This window comes from Bacillus rossius, chromosome 6, assembly GCF_032445375.1.
Source record: "Bacillus rossius redtenbacheri isolate Brsri chromosome 6, Brsri_v3, whole genome shotgun sequence".
In the NCBI taxonomy this organism is placed as follows: Eukaryota; Metazoa; Arthropoda; class Insecta; order Phasmatodea; family Bacillidae; genus Bacillus; species Bacillus rossius.
The window spans coordinates 33,962,321-33,983,805 of NC_086334.1; the positions used below are offsets into that span (position 1 = coordinate 33,962,321).

The window sequence follows — 21,485 nt, forward strand, 5'->3', positions numbered from 1 at the left end:
TTGGATCACACATTATATAATAAAGGTAACATACTTGCCAGCACCTTGATTGCTGGTTTGACTCACAGTAGGCATTATATTTTATAATAAGGTAAAAGGTGAGGGCCTTGAAGGCTGTATACAGTTAAAAACAGCGAAAAATATCTGGACAATCATTAGACTGAAACAAGGTATTCCAGCGCCAGCAGTTTCTTCCTTGTAATTAGCAACCGTCTCCTAGAAAGAAACCATTTACGCATAGAATTTCTGTGATTCGTGTGCTACGTTAGGCGTGTGTCTGAAAGAAACTAAACCAATCACAAAACACAGATGTTGCTACAATATTTGAATACGCAGCCGGTCACAAAATAATTTTTCAACAATTGTTTGTTAAATTTTTCACCTTATTCGTGTAAAATAAGTATACGTAATTTTAATGTTTCTTTTAGTGGGGAAGACTGTTTTAAAACGTTATTTTGGACACAGGCTATTGCTAGGCCAATGAATTATTCGCCCAAAAAGGTTTCAAGACAATCTGTGTGTTAAAACACTTTAGCATCATCACCTGTGATTCGTGATTGCTTGAGTTTTTTTTTTTTCATATGCATGGCCGTTTGTTGGCACACGAATCATAGCATTTCTGTGCGGAAGCAAACGCGTTCTAAAGGGCCTGGCCAAATAAGTCAATCGTATCTTGCAAACAGCACAATCATAAAAAATAAATCACTGGCGCAGAAATACCGTATTGCAGTCTAGTGACCGAGGAGATTATAACGTGAAAAATCACCGTCTCTAGTCACAGAGCAAAACCTGAAACATGAATACACGAACTCACAGACAGCCGATGTAAAATAATGAATGAATAGATAGCACAGATTATTCCGTGGAAGTGAAAGTGATTAGAACAATATCACAGCACAGACAGACAGTTGCAACTGACTAGTGGTTGTCAGACCACTCTGTTCGTCTTTCTGTCTATACATGTTATTTCCTGTACATAAATTTAACAACTGACTTGGCCTAGTGTTGGCATGTTTTCTGTGTGCTCGTGTGTTCATTTTTTTTTCTTTTTTTCATTCTTCGGGTTTTCTCTGTGACACACAGTGTGAACCAGCAATGGCGTGTGTTTGAATAAAATGAGTATGATAGCAAGTGGTGCGGGATAGTGGTGCGCCGCTTACTGGCGCTGCCTCGATGCAAGACGACGTCTTACTCGACCACAAGGTCAGAGGTATGGGCGTGGCACGCGGACAAAATAAGTGCCTGCTTGCGTCACATCCTGAGCGCACTCGTCCTCGGAGCTGCCTTCAGTCGACGAGTGCACCGGCGCTTACCGGTGGCCGTTCCTGGGATTGCACTCTTGCCCGGCGCTGTACCCGCGGGAGAGGTGCAACACTAGACGGTAGTTTCTAATAATGAGAGAGAGAGGAGTGCTATGCGTAAATATAGTTTTATTTTCCAATAAAATCTGAGACAATCAAATGCAATTTCTCTGGTTCGTACATTTGGTCTCGTAGTACAGATGTACTCATGAGCAACTGATTTTCTGTAAACACAAAATAATAAAATAATACGTAATTACACTCCTGTAGATACAAATTATTTATAAGGCATTTCCTTTAAAGGTTACTCGCACAAGACCATTTTCTGAAAATAAAATTAAGGCATTTGCTTTAAATATTACTTTTACAAGACATTCTCCAAAAACGCAACTAAGGCTGTACAATATTATATAACAGTTTACCTGAACTTTTATTTTAGACTGAAATTTACTACATACATCAGCTGCCATAAATTTATAAACAGCGTGACACGTTGTTGATAGCACAAACAATATTTTTAATTCTGACAAAAAATTACTTCATTATGAACAATTTATAAAATTAAAAATTTCAAATAATTTATCTCAACCTGTCTGCAAAATTACGATATCAAATATTATAACATGATTTCTAAAATATATATATATATGTGTTAACAGCATGTGTGGTTTTTTGTTTAACTGCCCTAGGTTATAGCCGTTCGCAATACGCAATAGGGCGTTTAAATTAAAAGTCACTCGCCTTCTATTCCCATGTCACAGTTATAGGACCACGCAGATACGGCCATCATAGCGAGTAAAGCACTCGCTCCGCGAACTCCTCGCTGCCTTGACTCCGCTCGTCGCTGCAGCACCCGGCGCTAGCCTCCACACTCTCGTGCTGCGCCTAGACGGCCGACTCGCTCCACGATCTGGCGGACGGCGAGTAGAACTCGCAGCTGCACAAACTCCAACTAATCCGTGTGAACTTCTTCGTACACGACGCTCGTGTTGCGTATAGCAGTGAACACAACTCCTTGGAAAGCCACTTTGTTCTCTCGTCACTTGTGATATGCAAAATGTGTCGCAAAAGAGTATGCTCAACTATTTTGACTGCCTATGCACCTTATGTCTGCCGATCTTATTTAAAAAACTGCCTTAAATTTCTATATATTGAATATCACTTGGATGAAAAGTTACTCGTTTCCAACAGATTCCTGTAGCAACAAACTGCAACGCTCTTCCATTTGCTTTAAAAAAAAACTCCCGCCACTGTTTCCTCGGCTCGCTTGCCACCAAGTTCCCGAGGTCTGGTCGTACTGTGCACGTCCATCGTGCAGACGTTAACTCGTACGACTCTACGTTCGCGTTACTCGTTACCCCTTCGGTTTTCGGCGTGCTCGTTCCAGGTTCTGCACTCGTCCTCAGCGGAGATGGGCTAAGTGGGGAAGCCTACAACTCACGTAGTTTCGGTTCCCTACCAAGTTCGTGCAACTTCGGATTTCTCTCAAAAATTGAAATTTAAAAAATCGAAGGGTTAGGTTAGGTCAGTCACAACATGCTTGTTTTCATTGGAAACTCCTGATTTAGCGGCTGAAGTGGCGTTAATACCAAAACGCAAAACTTCGGAAATCTTCGGAAATTCTTGCAGGGAAACGAAACTACGTGAGTTGTAGGCTTTCCGGGCTAAGTGCTTGTTGCAAAATGCAGACTGGTGTCTCAGCAGACGACAATGTCCAAGTCCAGGTGAGTCTTCGGCGCCTCTCCGTTGGGCAGCGGGACGTTGCGTCGCAGCGGTCTGGCGGCAGACGGTGCGGTGTGAAGGCAGCTTCGTCACACACACGCACACACACACACACACACTTCTCCGTTTCTGCTTCTGCTTGTTGGCCTGCTGTCCCACCCCCCCCCCCCTTCCCCATTTATACCGGCAAGCCTAGTAACGAACATGTCTTTCCAGAATGTCTCATACTGTATTCGCCGCTTCGTCACGTGGCCGAATGACGTCAGGCCCGACGCAGGTAGCCAACTGCTGAAAGTGGCGACGGGCCCGCACGGAGATTATACAAGTTTTCACGGGTGGCCCGCCACCAGGCGGCAATGGCAGGCGGGTAGACAGTCGCCAGGCGGCAATACTCAGCGCTCACCTTTAAGTCGCTTATAATTTATATAGTATCTTACACACGTAACATCATCACGACATCCTTGGCGCATTTTTATAATGTACAATCACATTCTTAGGATGAAGTTTCTAGATACAAAATCACCACAGAAAATATATTTCGACATTAAATTTTTTAGTAAAATTATCTGCTATTACAGTTATGAAAATTTTGATTGACATAGGCTAAAAAAATACAAATGGTATAATGTGTTCATCCTCTTGAAACAAACTTCAAAATATAACTAAATTATAAAAGTTCTAAGCGAGTTAATTAAATAATATTCTATTATATGTGTGTTGAATCTAAATTTGTAGGCACTTTATTAAAATCAAAATATTAAAATATGAACATGCGACATTGTTGGTTTTTACAGTTTGTATGTCACAGAGAAATCAAATGACTAGACAAGACTACACAAATTCACAGAAAAACCAGCCAAAATAAGCCTATGTCAAATGTATGAATGTATAGAGAGCACAGAGAATTCCGTGGAAGAATTTAGATAAAATATCACGACACATACGAACACGGTAGGCTAACAACGATGAGAAGAACAAAATATAAATACAAAAAACAACCTTAGACAACACAGCGGTAACACAGCTACGCACAGGCGAATACGGTGATTAAAATAAACAGATATTGTGGACAATACAACGACGACGGCACAGACAAACGCAAGGCTTCTTAAGACAAACAAAAGTTTCAAGAACTGACATCTGTTTCCGTAATCAGGCACAAAATTACTGATAGTGGACACTGGAAGAACAGGGTTTATTTGTGTGTTTCATTTTCTCTTCTGGCGCGTCCAATGACAGGAAAACACTCACCTGATTGGTTGCACGCCTAAGAGATAATGTTATTGTTTGGTGTCTTGCTGCCAGAGTTGTTGGTATTAAACTTTTTTTGTTAATTAGTTTATGTTTCAATTAAAGTAATTCATTTATATATATTAATCAATACTTTCTCTACTGATTACATTGTTATTGTTGACAATAATTATGTTTTTTTTTAGTTTAATTTAATTGAGTGTACTTCGTGTAACAGTCCCTGAGTATTTTATAGGTGTTTCCCAGTCTAGAATTTTGAGATTTCAATTTCTTTATGTTGTTTTTGTGCTCTTTAATACGTGTTGAAAGGACTCTGCCAGATTATCCTATGTACATTCACAGGCAGTATTATAAACACAGTTTTGGTGTTGAAACGTATCTGTAGCTTGTTTTATTCTAGTGATTAAGATTTTTATTGTGGAATGTAATTTGAAAACTGCTTTTAGTCCGTGTTTTTTTACAACCTAATGTTGTTTTTCTGTGCGTTTTGCGTTTTCAAGTTTTTTATCCATTAACGTGGTTTCTCCATGACATACAGTAAAAACCAGCAATTGTGTATGCCCATAAAAGTTTCCAAATCAATTTTTCCCATTGCAAAAATCATTCAAACAGTGTGTAAATGTATTGTAATGTAACAATTTTGCGGGAATGATTAATTATCGAACAATTCATGCTGAAAAAAAATGTACGACTCGTCAGTGAGATTCCATAGTTAGACCTGAAGTAACTTTTGATTGATTGCAAAAAAAAAAAGATTAAAATTCTGTACTTTTACAGAAGATTCATTTGGACGCCAATGGCCAAGAAATAGTTTTTAATACTATAAGAAAGATATTATAACTTGGTACAAAACATGTCTATGGTTATTTTTGCATTTATGAAAAACGCTTTTCGAGATAATTTCCTACGGAAATTGGAGCATAATTTTAAAATTTTAATTGATGGTCATTTAAATATAATTTTTAACCGTGGAAAATATAATCGAATATTCCATAATTGGGCTTTATTTGCTTTTATTATGCTTATTAATGTAAACGTTAGTCTTGGAAAGCTATTGAGGGAACGTTTACAAATAACTTTACCTATTGGAGAGACTGGTACAACACAAAGCATAAATTCCCGGGTAAGAATCCAAATCCATTATTTTTACTACAATACTACAATAGTTACTACGTTAACTATTTTTTATGCAGTTTTTTTCATGTAAATGTACAAATTAACAAATATGTATGTTCAATTTACAAAAAAAAAAAAATTCCATTGTAGTGTTTTTGATGCCAGTTACGTCACGCCAATTGAATGAGGTGAAAGTGTATTAATTGTTCTTTCATTGGCTATATATATGTATGTATATATAAATATATGTATATATAGGTTCTGGCAGCTCAGACGGTGACAGCGAGAAAAGTTCTGCCAGGGAGAGCCTAAGAATTTCGTCTCGCACGACACGCGATCTAGGGCGATAGTGTATATGTGTTTATGGACGACATAACACTTCGCGCGTCGACGCTTTTACAACGAACGTAAGTACGAGTGCGCGTTGAGTTTATATATATATATACACACATATTTTTTTTCCGTTTCTGCTTCGGCGGAGACGTCTCGGCGATTCCGGGGCGGGGATTCACGCGAGTTTCTTCCCTCGTCGCGGAGTTGATGAAACGTCAGAAAGAAGCGCGCGATAAAGCAAAGGGAAAAAAAAATTGGGGAAGCGGATAGAGAGAGAGAGTGAAGAAGGGGGGTGTGGAAACGTGCTTCGTGTTTACGAGAGACGAAACGTTCCCGAATTTAAGAGTTTCCTCGAGATGTTCCTCGTCGTTATTTTCCGAGCCACCCCCGCTACTCTCTCGCCGTCCAGTGCGCAGGGCAAACATACATCTCCGTCGGCTCGCTGTTCCCATTCTCCTCGGCACCCTTCTTGAATACTCAACACATTCGTGACTCACGTATTCGCTTTCATAAGCAAGGCATGTTTACCGTAACACATTTTATTGAATCACGTTACCTCAAAAATATTTAAAAAAAAAATAAACACATTATTAAAAGACTCTTACATGGGCGTAAGACAATCTTACAGAGACTTAAGATATTTAGACATTTCTGCAAAGTCACTAACTTGATAAACTTAAAACATAAAAAAAATATTTATACAAAAATGTCTTTGAAACATTAAAATACCATATAATGTGTCTATATAAATATAATAAATGTAGGGTATATATGTAATTATTTATTACATTCGTTGCAATTATATATTTCAGGGCCCATTAATATAGCTCAAGTAAATTTTACACAAACAAAATAAAATATGCAAAATTAAACATAAATATGAAAAATACTATTAATTTTAATATTAAAATATTAATATTATTTTGAACTTTTTTGGAGTGTATTTTGGCATTTTTTACGAAATTAATAACCATAATCAAGGGATATAACATGTGGTATTCCTCTATCTCTTGCCCTTTAAGTGTTATAAATAGCGAAGTGATCAGAGCCAGTGCCACACGGAAACAAATAGTGGGATTGTCGGAACAAGAATAACGACCAAGATACATCCCAGCATTCACCTGTAAATATCTGTGGCCGAACCACGCATACACCCGAGAATAAGCACGACCTGACCTAGCTCCCTCTGCAACGAGAGTTCACTGCAACACCTCGCTCGGAAACTGCCCCGATTCGTTTGCAACATGCCCTGCAATCTTGTTATTGATGACTAAACATCTTAGCTCTCGGTATGCGGCATTTGGTAGGAATTATTTCGTGAATGTAACGGAAGCCTCATGGGACGGAAACGAGTAACCACGGTGCTGCCATCTGTGGAAGACACAGAAATCTCGAAAACATGGCAGACCTGCGTGATTCTTCTATATATGTACCTGAAGTTCCAAACGTTCGTAAAAAAAATTAAAAAAGCACTAAATTAATATATCAACGTAAATATTTACAAATGTCAATATTTCGAGCCAAAAAAAAAACATAAAAATATCCCAAACCCTCTAGAACCTCCGGAACCACCCCTAACACCAACCCTCACGAAATAAAAATTTATATCTCAGAGGCAAATCGGATTATCAAGCTGATTTTGTCTAGGATAATTTTTTTTTGAGCCAATGGAGCCATGACAAATTCACCAACCCTTTAGAACCTCCGGAACCTCCCATTTTACCAGCCCTTAGTAAATACAAATTTGTTTTCAGAGATAAATATGATTATCACGCTGAATGTTCTCTAAAACCTTTTATTTTGAGCCAAAGTAGCTAGAGAAATTCACCAAGCCTTTAGAACCTTCGGAAACACCCCTAACACCAGCTGGAGTTAGGGGTCCTTCCAGAAGTACAAAATGGTTGGAGATTATTAAATGGCTACGTTGTCTTAGAATAAAAGTGCCTACAAGAAATCAGCGTGATAATTTGATCCATCCACGATAATAAAAATTTTATTTTATAAGGGCTGGTTCTGAAAGTTCTAGGGGGTTGGTGAATTTTTTGTAGCTTTTTTGGCTTAGAATAAGAGATCGTAGAGAAAATCAGCGTGATAAGTCGATTTGCCTCTGAGATACAAGTTTTTATTTTGTGAGGGCTATAGTGTGGGGGTGGATCCGGAGGTTCCAGAGGGTAGATGATTCTTTTATAGATACGGTGATTTTGAATAAAAGAGGCTAGAAAAAATCAGGGTAATAATCCAATTTACCCCTAGAGTGCAAATGTTTATGTTCTAAGGGCTAGGCTAAGGGGTAGTTCCGGAGGATCTAGAGTGTTGGTGAATTTTTTACGGGTTTGTTGACTCACAAATAAGGTCAGATCTAATATTTACGTTAATATGACAATTTAGTGGTTTGTTTAAGAAATAATTTTTTACAAACGTTTGGAACTTCAGGTACATAAAATAGTCTTAAATTTACGCAGCGATGCATGTCCAAGACTCCACGAAGGTAAAAGACAAAAGAATTTCAAACATATCACTTCTATAATGTTCTTGGTTGGGTCAGTTTGGAATAAGGAACGGCAATTATTTATATCTGCATATATTCGTTCTATTAAATGATTTTTACAAAGAAACCAGTTCCAGGATCGCGTCAATAGACGTAGTTTACGCGGCAATTTATTTCCAATGGTCCGGGATAGTGAAAAACTAAAGAATTATGACCATATAAGGTTCTCAAATGGATCTCTTCGGAAAAAGGAACTGCAATTTTCTATTTCTGCATCTGTTCATTCTATTAAAAATTTCTGCAAAGAAACCAGTTCCAGGAACGCGAAAATTGAACTAGTTTAGGCAGAAACTAATTTCCAAGGGTCCGGAAGGGTAAAAGGCTAAAGAATTTCGACCATATCACGTTTTTAAGTATATTGGATGGGACACTTCAGAGAACTGAACCGCAATTTCTTATCCCTTCATATAAAGCTGTTCAAATCCATTATATTTGCACTGAAAATAGATCCAGATACGTAAAAATACACTTAGTTTTGGCAAGAAATTATTTACAAGGGTCCGGAAAGGAAAATGACTAAATAATGTCGACCATATCACTGTTATAAGGTTCTTGGATGGCACACTTCAGAACATGGAATCGAAAATTCTTATCTCTGCATAAGTCGTTCAATTTCATGATTTTTACACAGCAAACAGATCCAGGAACGCGAAAATAGACTTGGTTTACTCGGAGATTTAGTTCCAAGTTTCCAAGAGGGTGAAAGACAAGAGAAATTTTACCACATCACGCCTTTGAGGTTCTTGGTTGGGTCACTTTTGAAAAGAAACTGCAATTATTTATCTCTTCATCAATTCGTTGAATTTAATAATTTTTTTCAAAGAATACAGTCCCAGGAATGCAAAAAAGACATAGTTTAAGAGGCAAATCATTTCCAAGGGTCCGAGATGGTGAAAATCTAAAGAATTAAGACCATATCACCTCTAAAGGTTTCTTGGATGGGTCACTTTGGGAAAAGGAACCGCAATATTTTATCTCTGCATCTATTAGTTCAAATCCATGATTATTGCACAGAAAACTGTAACAGTATCGCGTCAATAAACTTAGTTCACGCAGCAACTAATTTGTAAGGACCGGAAAGGTAAAAGACTAAAGAATTTCGACCATATCACGTCTATAAGTTTAATGGATATGACACGTTGGAGAAAGTAACTGCAATTTCTTATATCTGCATCTATTTGTTAAAATCCATGATTTTATCACAGAAAACAGTTCAGGGAATACAAAAATTGACTTAGTTTATGGAGGAAATCATTTCCTAGGGTCAAGGTTGTTGAAAAATTAAAGGATTTTGATCATATGACCATTATGAGGTTCTTGATTGGTTCACTTTGGAACAAAGAACTGTAATTTTTTTATCTCTGCATCTATTTGTTTAATTCCATGATATTTTCACGGCAAACAGATCCAGAAATCCGAAAATAGACTTAGTTTACGCTGCAACTTATTTCCAAGTGTCCGTAAAGGAAAAATACTAGCGAATTTCGACAATATCACTGTTATAAGGTTCTTGAATGGGGCACTTCAGAAAATTGAACAGCAAATTTTTATCTCTGCATCAATTCGTTTAATTCCATGATTTTTGCACGGCAAAAAGTTCCAGGAACGCGAAAATAGAATTTGTTTACGCGGCAATTCATTTCCAAGGGTCCGGGAAGGTGAGAGACTAATAATTTTCGATCATGTCATTTCTATACGTTTCTTGGGTGGGTCACTTTGGAGAAAGGAACTGCAATATTTTATCTATTCATCTATACGTTGAATTTCATGATTTTTGCAAAGAAAACAGTCCCAGGAACGTAAAAATAGACGTAGTCAACGAGGCAATTCATTTACAAGGGTCCGAGATAGTGATAGTCTAAGAAATTTTGACCATATCACCCCTATGAGGTTCTTGGATGGCTCACTTTGGAAAAAGGAACAGCAATTTTTTATATCTGCATTTATTTGTTCATTTTCATGGTTTTTGCTTAGAAAACGGTTCCAGGAATGCGCAAATAGACTTGGAGACGCGGCAATTCATTTACATGGGTCCGGGAAGGAAAGACTAAAGAATATCGACCGTATCAACCATATAATATATTATATTGTGTCGTGAACATAGTAGATTTAACTCCTTTAAAACTTTTTAATATTAAAAATATTCTTTAATACTTGAAGTTATATTTTATAGTCATAAAATGAAATAATGAAAACTTAAAAATACGTTAGAATCCTGAAATTATAAACTCTTAGTTAACATTGAAATGTAGTGAAGGCGCATTTTTCATCATACATCGGAGATACAACAAATTATTTAGCCTACATATACTTGACACCATGAAATATTTTATAACTTATTTGATGAATTTTACTTAAAGAATTTTATATCAACATAACGCAGGCTCTAGCACCTGTTGCTCCATCACTGTTCCTATTCGCTCTGACATACAGTAATAGTTCACAGTCTCTTTTTTTTTTATAAAAATAATCAGTGGCGTCCTTACAAGTTGCGGGACCCCGGGGCCACTTAATTTTATGGAGGCATAGTATTTTGAAAGGGGCTTCTACAGGTGTATGGAATGGCTCTAAGGCCTTCTCTCGGAAAACAGAGCAAATTATCTTTCTCAATCAACTTTTTAAGTGAATCTGGTAATTTAAATTTTGCTTGTTAATTTTAAGTAATTTTTATAGTCTTTCTTGATAAATTATCCTCCGGTTAGCTTAATAAACGCTTGCGTTTCGATTTTACTTTTCCCCATAGTGTCCACATTTTTTTTTTAACGAAACACTAGGCAAAGAAGGGGAAATGAAAATGAAACGGTCCCTAGAGGGGCCCTGCAGACGTCGCTGACAGCAACCAGTCACGTTGTTCCGTGACTCGGAGGCAGCGGCTCCGCGGGTCCGCTGTTCGATGCCCGGGTGCGGACAGTCGGGGACCGCGAGGCCCGCTGAGGCTGAGGTTGCAGCTTACCCTTAGGCGGTATCGCCTCTACGAGCAAACCTCGGCGCCCGCGACGACCCGTCAGGTCGGCGGGAGTGACGTGTTCCGGGAGTCTAGGTCGCCGTCGTCGCAACTGCTCCGCGTCTGACCCCTCCGACCCCCTTGGCGACTCCCAACAGCCGCCGGAATCTCCCGGGGGAACGACGGCTGCTTCAACCGAGCGAAGCACTCGGCGTGATTAAACAATTAGCACGAAAGGTTTCGGAAAACGCGCTTCCCTCCTTCCCCCCACCTTGCGATACCTCCGGTGCAATTTCCCGCTCCGTCTACTTCCGGGAGGAGGGGAGGGTAACTACCTGCCGCGGTGAAGCCTTGAAGCCTTGTTCTTCTTTCAGCGCCGCCGGTAGATACCGTGGGTCGAGCCGTCCAGCTTTCACGCTCCAGACGAGCACCCGTTGAAAACTTTCCCGGTCACAATAGACATCAAACTCTGGTCATTTCACCGAGAATAACAAATAAGTAACAGTATACAGTACACAACAGTTTAGAACAAGTTGGAAAAATTACGTTATTCGAATGTTTCTTAAAATGTGGAATATTGATTTAAAACTTTTTTTTAAGTTCAACTTATTTAGGCACGCTATGAAAAAAAAAAATTACGATGGTAAATTGTTTAAGATGCGCGCGCACCATGCAACGAAATTTTCAAACGATTAAAAAAGTCTACATACAAAACAGTGTATTTAGCTTGTATTTATGTACACGCGTTAGAAGTTATACTTACTTGGCGTAATAAAAAAACTACTTTAATTTTGCACGCAAATAATGAAATACGATTTGTAAAATATAAAATAAATCAAATGAAAAATTTCAAAAAATATTAAGTATTCATTATTTATATAAAAACGTGTATAATATTAAATATTTTATTTAGTAAAATAATTAAGATACATTTAAAAAATAATCAAAATTACTATATTTCCTGAACGTTTATTCTAAATGCAAAGAACGTTTAATTGCAACTTGTTTTTAATACTATTGTATTGCATACTAATTTTTCTTTGGTATTCCCATTAAATACCTGTATATATTGGAGCTAGATAATCCGGCAAAATCACTCATCTTGCATGGTCGTCGACATGCCGGATGAGCCAGTTGTTTATGACCAACTAAAATTATTAAATGCTATGTATTGTATAAATTACATTTTAATGTCATGAGATAACAGTGAAAATAAATAAGTAGTAGAGAAATATCTAAACGATAAATAATTATTTAATAATTTGTCATAGTATGTATGGGTTTTACATTAAAGTTTAGTTAGCTTTTTCTCTCTGTTATAATGTTCTGTGGCAAACTATAAAATTTACAGTGTTAAATTATGTAATTATATTTATCTATGTTTAGCAATATAAATTTTCATCAAATGCTGAATATTTTTCGTGCCTAAATAAAAATTTATAAGAATAACAAATATTTTTTCCCCTCTATTTGCGTAAGTACAAGAGTTAAAAAAATTTACTTTTTGATACAATATCGTGCATCTCAAACCTTTATTACACAAGTGTTCGTTACATAAGTCACATAAGTGCTTCTTCGTGTTCTATGGAAAATTGTTCAGAATCATAGGGTTAACATTCTTCATCAAGCCATGTTAATGAATAGGTACCTACCAATACTTGGGGTACCATTAACTGCATGCAGTTGGCTTTCTTGACGAACTAAACAAAACCGACATGATGATGGCTTGATGGCAGGCACGCAAGAAGTCAGCCACGTACCAGGTGTTCAAAAAGTCCTTTCCTTGAATTTTCGTGATAACAGTCATCAGATTTATTGAAAATTGCTTGGTATATAACGGACCCTTTTTTTCCTGAAGTGAGAAAAAATCCGGTAAATCATGAAGAGGTGATTGAGAGAGAGTGTGTGTGAGAGATAGAGAGATAGAGAGAGAGATATCGAGATCGAGCACACTACGTTTTTGGATGTTCTGCCGTTTTGTTATTCCATACGTGAGAATTTTTCGTAAAACTGTTTTCTTAAGTTTTATTATGTTTGCAAATATATTTGAGAAATGATTTCTTATACGTTAAAAAATTTAATGTTAAGAAATTAAATGAATTCCCTTAAATAAATACATATTCAACCATTTTCAGATGCATTTATGTTAGTAACAAACATAAGTTTTGATATCCAACCAAAAACGTATTCTCGTTTAGACACTTCGTTTACTGTTATTTTAATGTCATGTCTTATTGCTTTTTCCTACAGGACTCGTAAAATATTCTCTTTTGGGGAGTGCAGCAAACATTGCGTACTTCACAGCAAATAATGCATCTTAAATCAACGAGGTATTTTTCGTTGCTAAAAAGAAAACTGGTTCTTCATATAAACTATGCCAGTTTACCTGTTCTGAGGTCTGTGCTCCGTTGTAAGCATGATAAACATGTACGTGGGAGTTAGAAGAGAATTTTTTTTTACTGGAGACTTAAGCAAGTATTTTTATTGGAGGTTTTGTTAATTCTGCGAGATTTATCTTCGAAGAACGTAGGCCTACACTCAGTTCTTGTAAATTTACAAAGATATTAGAAAATTTGCGAGCATTACTTTAGATAGTTTTTAACCAATGTCCATTGTAAATTTAAGTTGAAAATTATTTTAACAGTGAACACAAGTGCGGAATATTTTACACATGATTGTTATTTGTGCCAAAATTTAACACAGAATCGCCATAATGCACGGAAAATGCGTGTGAAAACGTTCTGATTATCGCCTGCACAGAAAACATTTGATGTACTTTTACAAATATTCCTTTGGGAAAACGTTTCCAAAAGTTACCTTGTAATACTACAATAAAGCTACCGTAAATTTTCTCAACACATTCCTAAGGTTATTTTTACACGTATGAAATACGTTTTTGAAAACAATGAATATATGTATTTCGAAAACTATTAAATTATGAATGATATTTAATACAATCATAATTTTTTTAAACCGTGGGAAAGATAATCAAATATTTAACTACTGTCTTCAATTTTTTATCGTGATTATTAATGCGTGCAGTTAATACTGTAAATACAAATACAAATAGCTTTAACTAATGAAGGAACTGGGACAACACACGACATTAATTCCCGAGCAAGAATCCGAACCCAGTAGTAATGCGATCATTTTTTTATAGCGATGCAGATGAATATGTAAATATATGATTTTACAAATATATGTAATTTTACATTATAATTTTAGTTCCGTTTACAAAAAAAAAGATTGCGTGTACATATGTAAACGCGTTAGATGTTATACTTACTGGCCTAGTAAAAAAACTACTTTAGTTTTGCAAGAAAATAATGAAATAATAAAAGGACTGGAGTCATGTTATAAGTACGTTTGGTAACGTAAAAATTCAATAAAATTAAATTGATTTTAATAAATACTCAATATTTAACATTAACATAAAGCGTGTAAAAAAAATTATTTAACTAAGTAAAATAATCGAGTTAATTGAAATTAATAATACAAATCTGTAAATATGATGAATGTTTAATCCAACATAAAAAAGTAATTATTAATTAAATAAGAATGTAATATTTAATAATTTATAAATCGAAAAAATATACATACGAGATCATAACCTCACAAAAATAAACTTGTAAAAATAAATTTGTATCACTAATTTTCACAATAAATAACGTTTTTAACTATATGGACAAATAGTTGACTTCGCCATGGCTCTACTCGCTGGAAAGGTTAAGTGAAAGGGCGCAAGAACATGCATAACGCAACAGTTTGTTAAGTGCGCTGTGCTCCACCTCTACAACAACTAATTACAAGTAAGTCTGCCATCATTTTAAAATCTTTGCAAACGCCCTTCGCGAGAGAAGTTTCCTTGTGCGTTCGCCACTTGACGTTTCAAATCCTTCCCGAATGACGTCACTGTGCCGGAATGGTTTTCGGCTCGAGTCGCAGAACATTTACAGAGAATTAGACGCCTCTTTGTTTTGAAAGCCAAGGACGGAGAGACCGTAGCAAATTTCACTGATATTTTGGGTGGAACTTTCAAAATTACTTTTTCTGGCCAGCATAAAAACAAAAGTGAAAGAAATGAATCTCGTTCAAGCTCACTGAACTTAACTTTTGTTACCTTGCCTTTCCGCGCCCCAGGACCATAATAGAGCGCTGAGGATTACAAAACTGTATCAACTTTTGCATCATTTTATTGAAAATTTGCGTAGTTTTCAGATCTTGGTGATTCAGCTTGTATTTCGTGAAGCCGTTCCTTTCTAAAAAGGCAGGCAGAGACGTTAATTACGGATCACGCGCGTGATTATTTTGCCCTTGTCTTTGTTCGGTGTGAGCTGAAGTATTTTTTAAAATCAATTTTTTAATATTATTTCTATATAATAATTCTTTTTGATTACCCATGTGCGAAGTAAATTGTAATGTTTCGTGTGTTAGTTGGTGCGCTGTTGCGTGCGGTGAAATAAATTTCGCGGAGTTGAAAAAAAAGTTTGACTGTTAACCCTTTCTTCTTATCTGTCACGGCCCTTCGCACAGCCTTAATCTGCTAAATTGCTTAACCGTTTGCCCACTCCCTGTCTTCAGCTGGAGACGCATATTATTCTCATGCAGAGAAGGCGGGTGCGTGGGGCGGCTCGCTGTGAGGAAAAGTAGCCGGGATTTCTCTCGATCTGCAAGATTCCCTTTTGCGTATTTTACGTTTCCAAGTATTTTTTTAAATTACGAACATCCAGAACGAACCTCCAACAGAAAAGCCACGTCGTCCAAAAGTGAACCAGTACTAGAACGCGAGGTTTTCACTTGTAACGCGTTTGGTGGCCAAACTTTTTTATTTATTTTTGAATGTTAAAATATTTTCTCCAGTGTTCCGTTTAAGGATCTATTTTAGGCGCATATGATTTGAAAGAATAGTTGTGTACGTAAGAGTGTCAATTTTTTTCTCATGCGTGTACGCGTAGTTACCCAACACCCCCGGGGCCCGCTGAGTGAGACAGCGGCGATGATTACACAGCGGCGGCGGTTGTACTCCGTTACGGCTCAGCAACCACCGGGTGGTGGGGGAAGGGTGGTGGTGGTGTGAGAGGATGCTAGCCACCGAGGCCCGACGCAAGCTCGCGCACAAGGCTCTCGGCGGCGCGCGCTGACGGACCGACGATGCTGCTGCTGGGCTGCTGCTTGCTGGGACTGGTCTCGGGCGCGGAGCTACCGGAGCTGTCCGCGCGCGAAGTGGAGGACATCCTCGCCAACCCTCGCGCCCTGCGCGCCTACCTGGCCTGCGTCATGGGCGAGGGACCGTGCACCGCCGAGGGCCGCCAGCTGCGCAGTGAGTCCGTTCACTTCCATCACCACCGCCCCCAATGATGTTGGCGCATTCTCTTCCCCTCCCAACCACCCCCAAACACTCACTTGAACCAACAACCGTCCCCGTTCCCAATAAAAAAAAAATTGGTTGTCTGTAAAGTCGGTTTACGGACGATAGTTTGACGTGACAACGTCATAACAAAACATTAAAGAAATTATTGCATACTTTTTATGAATAAAATTGTATCATTTTTTATTGAATTATCACTATTTTGTATGGATACAAAGAAGGAGTGAAATGAAATCTACAATTTAATTGATAAATTTACTTTTATTTGCACTCATTAATTCAAATATGTTTATTACTTTAACGAACAGATTATTTTAACTATGACTTTTACACATGTTTGCTATTTAACTTCTTCCAATCTGTGTTATTCTGTTAAGGATAGGACGATGATAGGAAAAGTAGGAAACGAATGGGAGTGTTTCAAGTTTAATAATGTGCCTCGAAAAAAGTCAAATCGATGGTTGTTCCAATCGAGTGGAAGAGAGATAGATGCGGCGCAAGCGTACAATGAGCGTAACGGGACAATGTGTGTAACGGGACAATGAGTCATCCTTTTTTGTGCGTGCAGCCGGCGTTCATCGATTTATTAGACGTTGTCACGCCAAAATATATATATATACTTTCCTAGAACTTTGAATTTGATAGTGTCGTTCAGGTGGTCCAAGGGCCCTTACCCAGGAATTTTTTGAAAATCTCGTTATCATATTCGTATTAGTGTTAAATATAACACTAATATATAAAGCGAAATAGAACACTTTAGGGTAAATATATGTCAGCGTTTGAATCCCCTCCCCCTTCCGCAATTAGCGCCATACATCCCCCCCCCTTCCTTTTGTGGCCAGCTGTCAGCTGGTTGTCCTGCAGGTGACTAGCAAACCTGCGATAAAAAAAAATTCCCACGACTTTTCCCTGCCTTTCTAAGATGTTTACACTATCCATTGCGAAGGTGCTCTCAACGCAGATGACTGGTGTGTCTGACTGCGGGGAGGTGTTCGGATGTTTGAGGGACTGGTGTGGTTCGCGTGCTCGCCGCCAGGTCGCATCCCGGACGGGCTGCGGACGGCGTTCGGCGGCTGCTCGCCGGGGCAGAGGCGCCTGGTGCGCGCCGTCGTGCGCTACCTGCAGCAGCGCCACCCGGAGGACTGGCGGCGTCTGCGGGCCCGCTTCGACCCGGAGGACGAGTTCGGCGCCGGCTTCCAGGCCTTCCTCGACGCCGACGACTGACGCCCTCCCTCCTTCCGTCCGCCGCAAGCGTCAGCCAGCTTTCAACATCCCGCTACTGTGTCGTTCCAGAGTCAATACAGTGTTTTAAGATGATCGGCCTGTTTTTTTTTCCCCTCACGTCCTCAAAAACTCTACACTGTTTGTTTTTTTTACAGCAGGGACGTATGCGGGGAGTGATCCCAAGAAATCTGCAGAGAATAAAATTTTTCTCTACTTTTACCAAAGACTCCTTTTGAAACCAGTTGCCAAGAAATATTATCTTTGAAAGATTTGTGCAATGGGAGTGCATAACTTGATGTAAGTTTTTGGACATACGCCATTGCTAATCACTTTTTCTGTAGAAGAAAAAAAAAAATTAAAAAAAAATAAAAATACCCAAAAGACAAAAAAAAATTAAGCAAAAATGGCTGTTGTCAACAGGATATAAACACCACAAAATACTCCGTAACAGGAATATGGTCAACAAACAAAGAAAAATAAAGAAAAATGTACTAAGAGAACGAAAAAAAAAAACACAAATGATGACCAAACAAAAATATTGAACCCAAAAAATTGGGTATTTTTTATTTATTTATTTATTTATTATTTTTTAGTTTTTAGTTTTCTTCTACAGAAAAAGTGCTTAGCAATGGCGTATGTCCAAAAACTTACAGCATGCCAAGAAATAGATCTTATAGTTGGAAATAGTTGGGTACGTGTTGAGGGCACCGGTGGAGAAGCGTCGACGTCACCCCCAACACATGCACTAGCGGTCGAATGGGAAAACGACCAAAAAAAGGGGGGATAGGTACTTGCGTAGCATGATATATGCCAGTTGTAACGGCTAAAAGGGGTGACGGCAGGGGAGAGAGAGGTAGAAATGACGCAGCAGTGATTCTACGGAATTCTCGCAACGCTGCTTGTATTTGTCTACTGTTCAGTAACGGCTAACGAATGACGCTACCATATTTCTTTTATTTAAATTATCTACATTGTATTTATTCGCGTGGGAAAGAGTTAGTTTTTGATATGCGCCATTAACTTTATAAGTATTGAATTTTATGTGAATACTATGATTTTAAATGTAAATAATTTATCTCTGTCTATCCCTAATAAGTAGAGACCGGAAAAATTCGTGAATTCATTTCGCGATAGGCTAAAATACAAATAGTTATACCTCAGTGCTGCCTCTGCTATTGGCTCACAACCCACCTGGATGACTCTGGGCCAATGAGAAAAGCCCGACCAAAGCTTTATCGAATCACAGGCTGCTACGTTTGGGACGTCCCACAAGACAGCAGCCAATGAGTGGGTGGCATTTGACCGAGTGTACGTAGAACTATGGAGTTCATCCCGCAGGTCATTGAACCCGCGAATTTTTCCTGTCCCTACTAAAAAGAAAGAAGTTCCACTTCTTTCGCGCGTGGACTCCGCGCAAACACTTTTTTTTTTTTTTTTTTTTTTTTTTTTTTTAAAAAATCCGTCTGCAGAGTCTCACGAGCAAGTCGGCAAACTTCGGACATGTCCGGGACGGATCGGGAGTCGGTGCGAGTGCCGCGCCCTCTCCGGGACGACTGCAGCCAGAGAAGGCGCCACCGTTGAGCTGGACAGGGGGGGGGGGGGGGGGTTGGGTCGCCTCGCCTCGCCCCAGGAGCGAAGGGAGGGTTTCCGCGCATGCGCGCGGGGTTTTGCCCCTGCCGGTGCCGCCGCCCCGCCGAGCACAGCTGTTCGCCCAGAAATCAATTGTCACCCGATTCAGGCGCCGCTGAGGCCGGGCCCCGCCCTGGCAGGCAACCCGTCGCGCGAACGCCCTAACTACATTGACTATGTTCATTTGTTATATAATTAACCCAGCGAAGTACGCGGCGCTGCCAGAGCTAAACACATCTTGAAGAGGACTACTTTACTTTAAATAAGTCTTATAAATACGACAATGCATTAGTAGTTGCCATAGAGACGAAGAAATCATCAAATTTAAATTTTGTAGAAATTACTGTTGAAAAAACGTGAAGACTCTAATTTTTAAGCCAGTTTTTGAAAAAAAACACGTTCTCAGTAATATGTATACTTTGTATAAGGAACATCACTGCTGAGTTATTATTCTGTAGGACATATAGGTACTTGAGAAAGGGATTTTTTTTTTATTTTTAGTTGTTCCGCAACCTCTTTTTGAGAGTTAATCCGTTATCAGCAGAAAATACGTGCCAAAATTTCAAGTCTCAAGGTCTTAAATTTCCGGAAATTTTGTGACGTATGATTCAGTGAATCAGTGAGTAGTATTTCGCATGCACACACGCACGCACTAGATTTGCTCGTGACTACGTTCGAGCAGACGAAATAACTCACGCAGGTTATTTTCATTTACTTACACAATGGCCGCCAAACGATGTGTAGAACTCCATGTGTAAATGCGCCATTCACACACCGTTCAAGATTTACTGAAAGTCTCAGATTCCGAATAGCACTTGAGAGCCAATGCAATGGTATATTCAAGATTCGTTTCAAGGTTTCATCTTTAACATGTTTTTTTTTTTTTTTTAACTGTGAAAAAGCCTAAAGCGGGTGTTTTTATGGGCGTTTTTAGGTACGAAAAATTTTTAAAAACATAGTTTTAAAAGTGGTGTAGAGAAATGCAGTGACTTTTTATCTTAAACATTCTAGCATAAATTATAGAGCCACCGGTTTAAGTCCTGAAGAGGTGCGTAACAGATGAGAAGACTTCACGCCAGTTCTGCGCCAGGCGCGTAGGGGCTGTGAGGCGTGTGAGGTGCGACACAGTGTCACCCTTAAAGGCACCGCACTTTAAGAGGTCGTGCTGTCCGACCAGGCGGCCACCTTAAAGCTTCCCAAGAACGACATTTTATTGGTTTTACTTTAAAGTGTAAGAACAAACTTTTAGTGGAATAATTCACTCGCGAACATGCAACGTGTAGATGTCAAATGACGGAAAAAAATATTGTTCACTTCTATGCCCACTTTAAAAAAAGGTCTGTCCTTGTACTTCATTAATTGTCAGTTCCTGGGTGACCGATCTTCGCTCGGCGTCTTATTTTTATATATAATCGTGGTTTTTAGGGAAGACACGTATTTAGATAAACTTGAAAAACAAATTTTTTAATAAATATAAATTATCATCTGAATCGTTAGAGCCGTTGCCGAGATACGAGAGATTTAGTTTATAAAAATATTTGTTATGTATGTATTGATTTATACGAGCAATATAAAGTTTATTGTTTTATGGTGTGATCGTAATATGTAGAGTTTATCTATTAGAGTTTACATATAGCACTACCTATTCCAATCACTGGATATAAGATTAGATAGACTACATATATAGACAATATACATTATGTATATGAATATTTTGCAACCCTTATAATACTTCATATCTACCTACATAAGAAAAGCAGTTGTTAAAATTTAAAAAAAAAAGATCCCTAATGTTCATAGTTCAACACTTTTTTTAATAATCATCTATATTATGGTTTTATTTTCTTATTCACTTCACAGTTATCATTAATCATAAGTTTTTGAACTTAACCTACTTCCATATTATGTTGCGGGTATGTCGAAGATTTTCATTTGGAGGAGTACTTTTAAAGTACTTGAGTAGTATGTAAATGGGGCTGTTGGGACTGGTGCCTGTGCCAGTAGCCGGAGCGATACCCATCTTGGATTGTGACGTCACGGCGGCCATCA

The 21,485-nt window shown here is 38.3% G+C and overlaps 2 protein-coding genes across 2 annotated transcripts in view; one reads left to right on the top strand and one right to left on the bottom strand.

The window, feature by feature from the left end:
• Positions 1 to 21,485, bottom strand: part of LOC134533015 (receptor-type tyrosine-protein phosphatase kappa) — a 288,290-nt gene that overhangs the window by 113,275 nt on the left and 153,530 nt on the right. The gene's annotated exons all lie outside the window — the stretch shown is intronic.
• LOC134533350 (ejaculatory bulb-specific protein 3-like) lies at positions 16,367 to 17,854 on the top strand. The gene is made up of 2 exons (XM_063370871.1): positions 16,367 to 16,535; positions 17,620 to 17,854. Exons 1-2 carry the CDS (start codon positions 16,367 to 16,369, stop codon positions 17,805 to 17,807), a joined length of 357 nt encoding a protein of 118 aa, XP_063226941.1. The 3' UTR covers positions 17,808 to 17,854.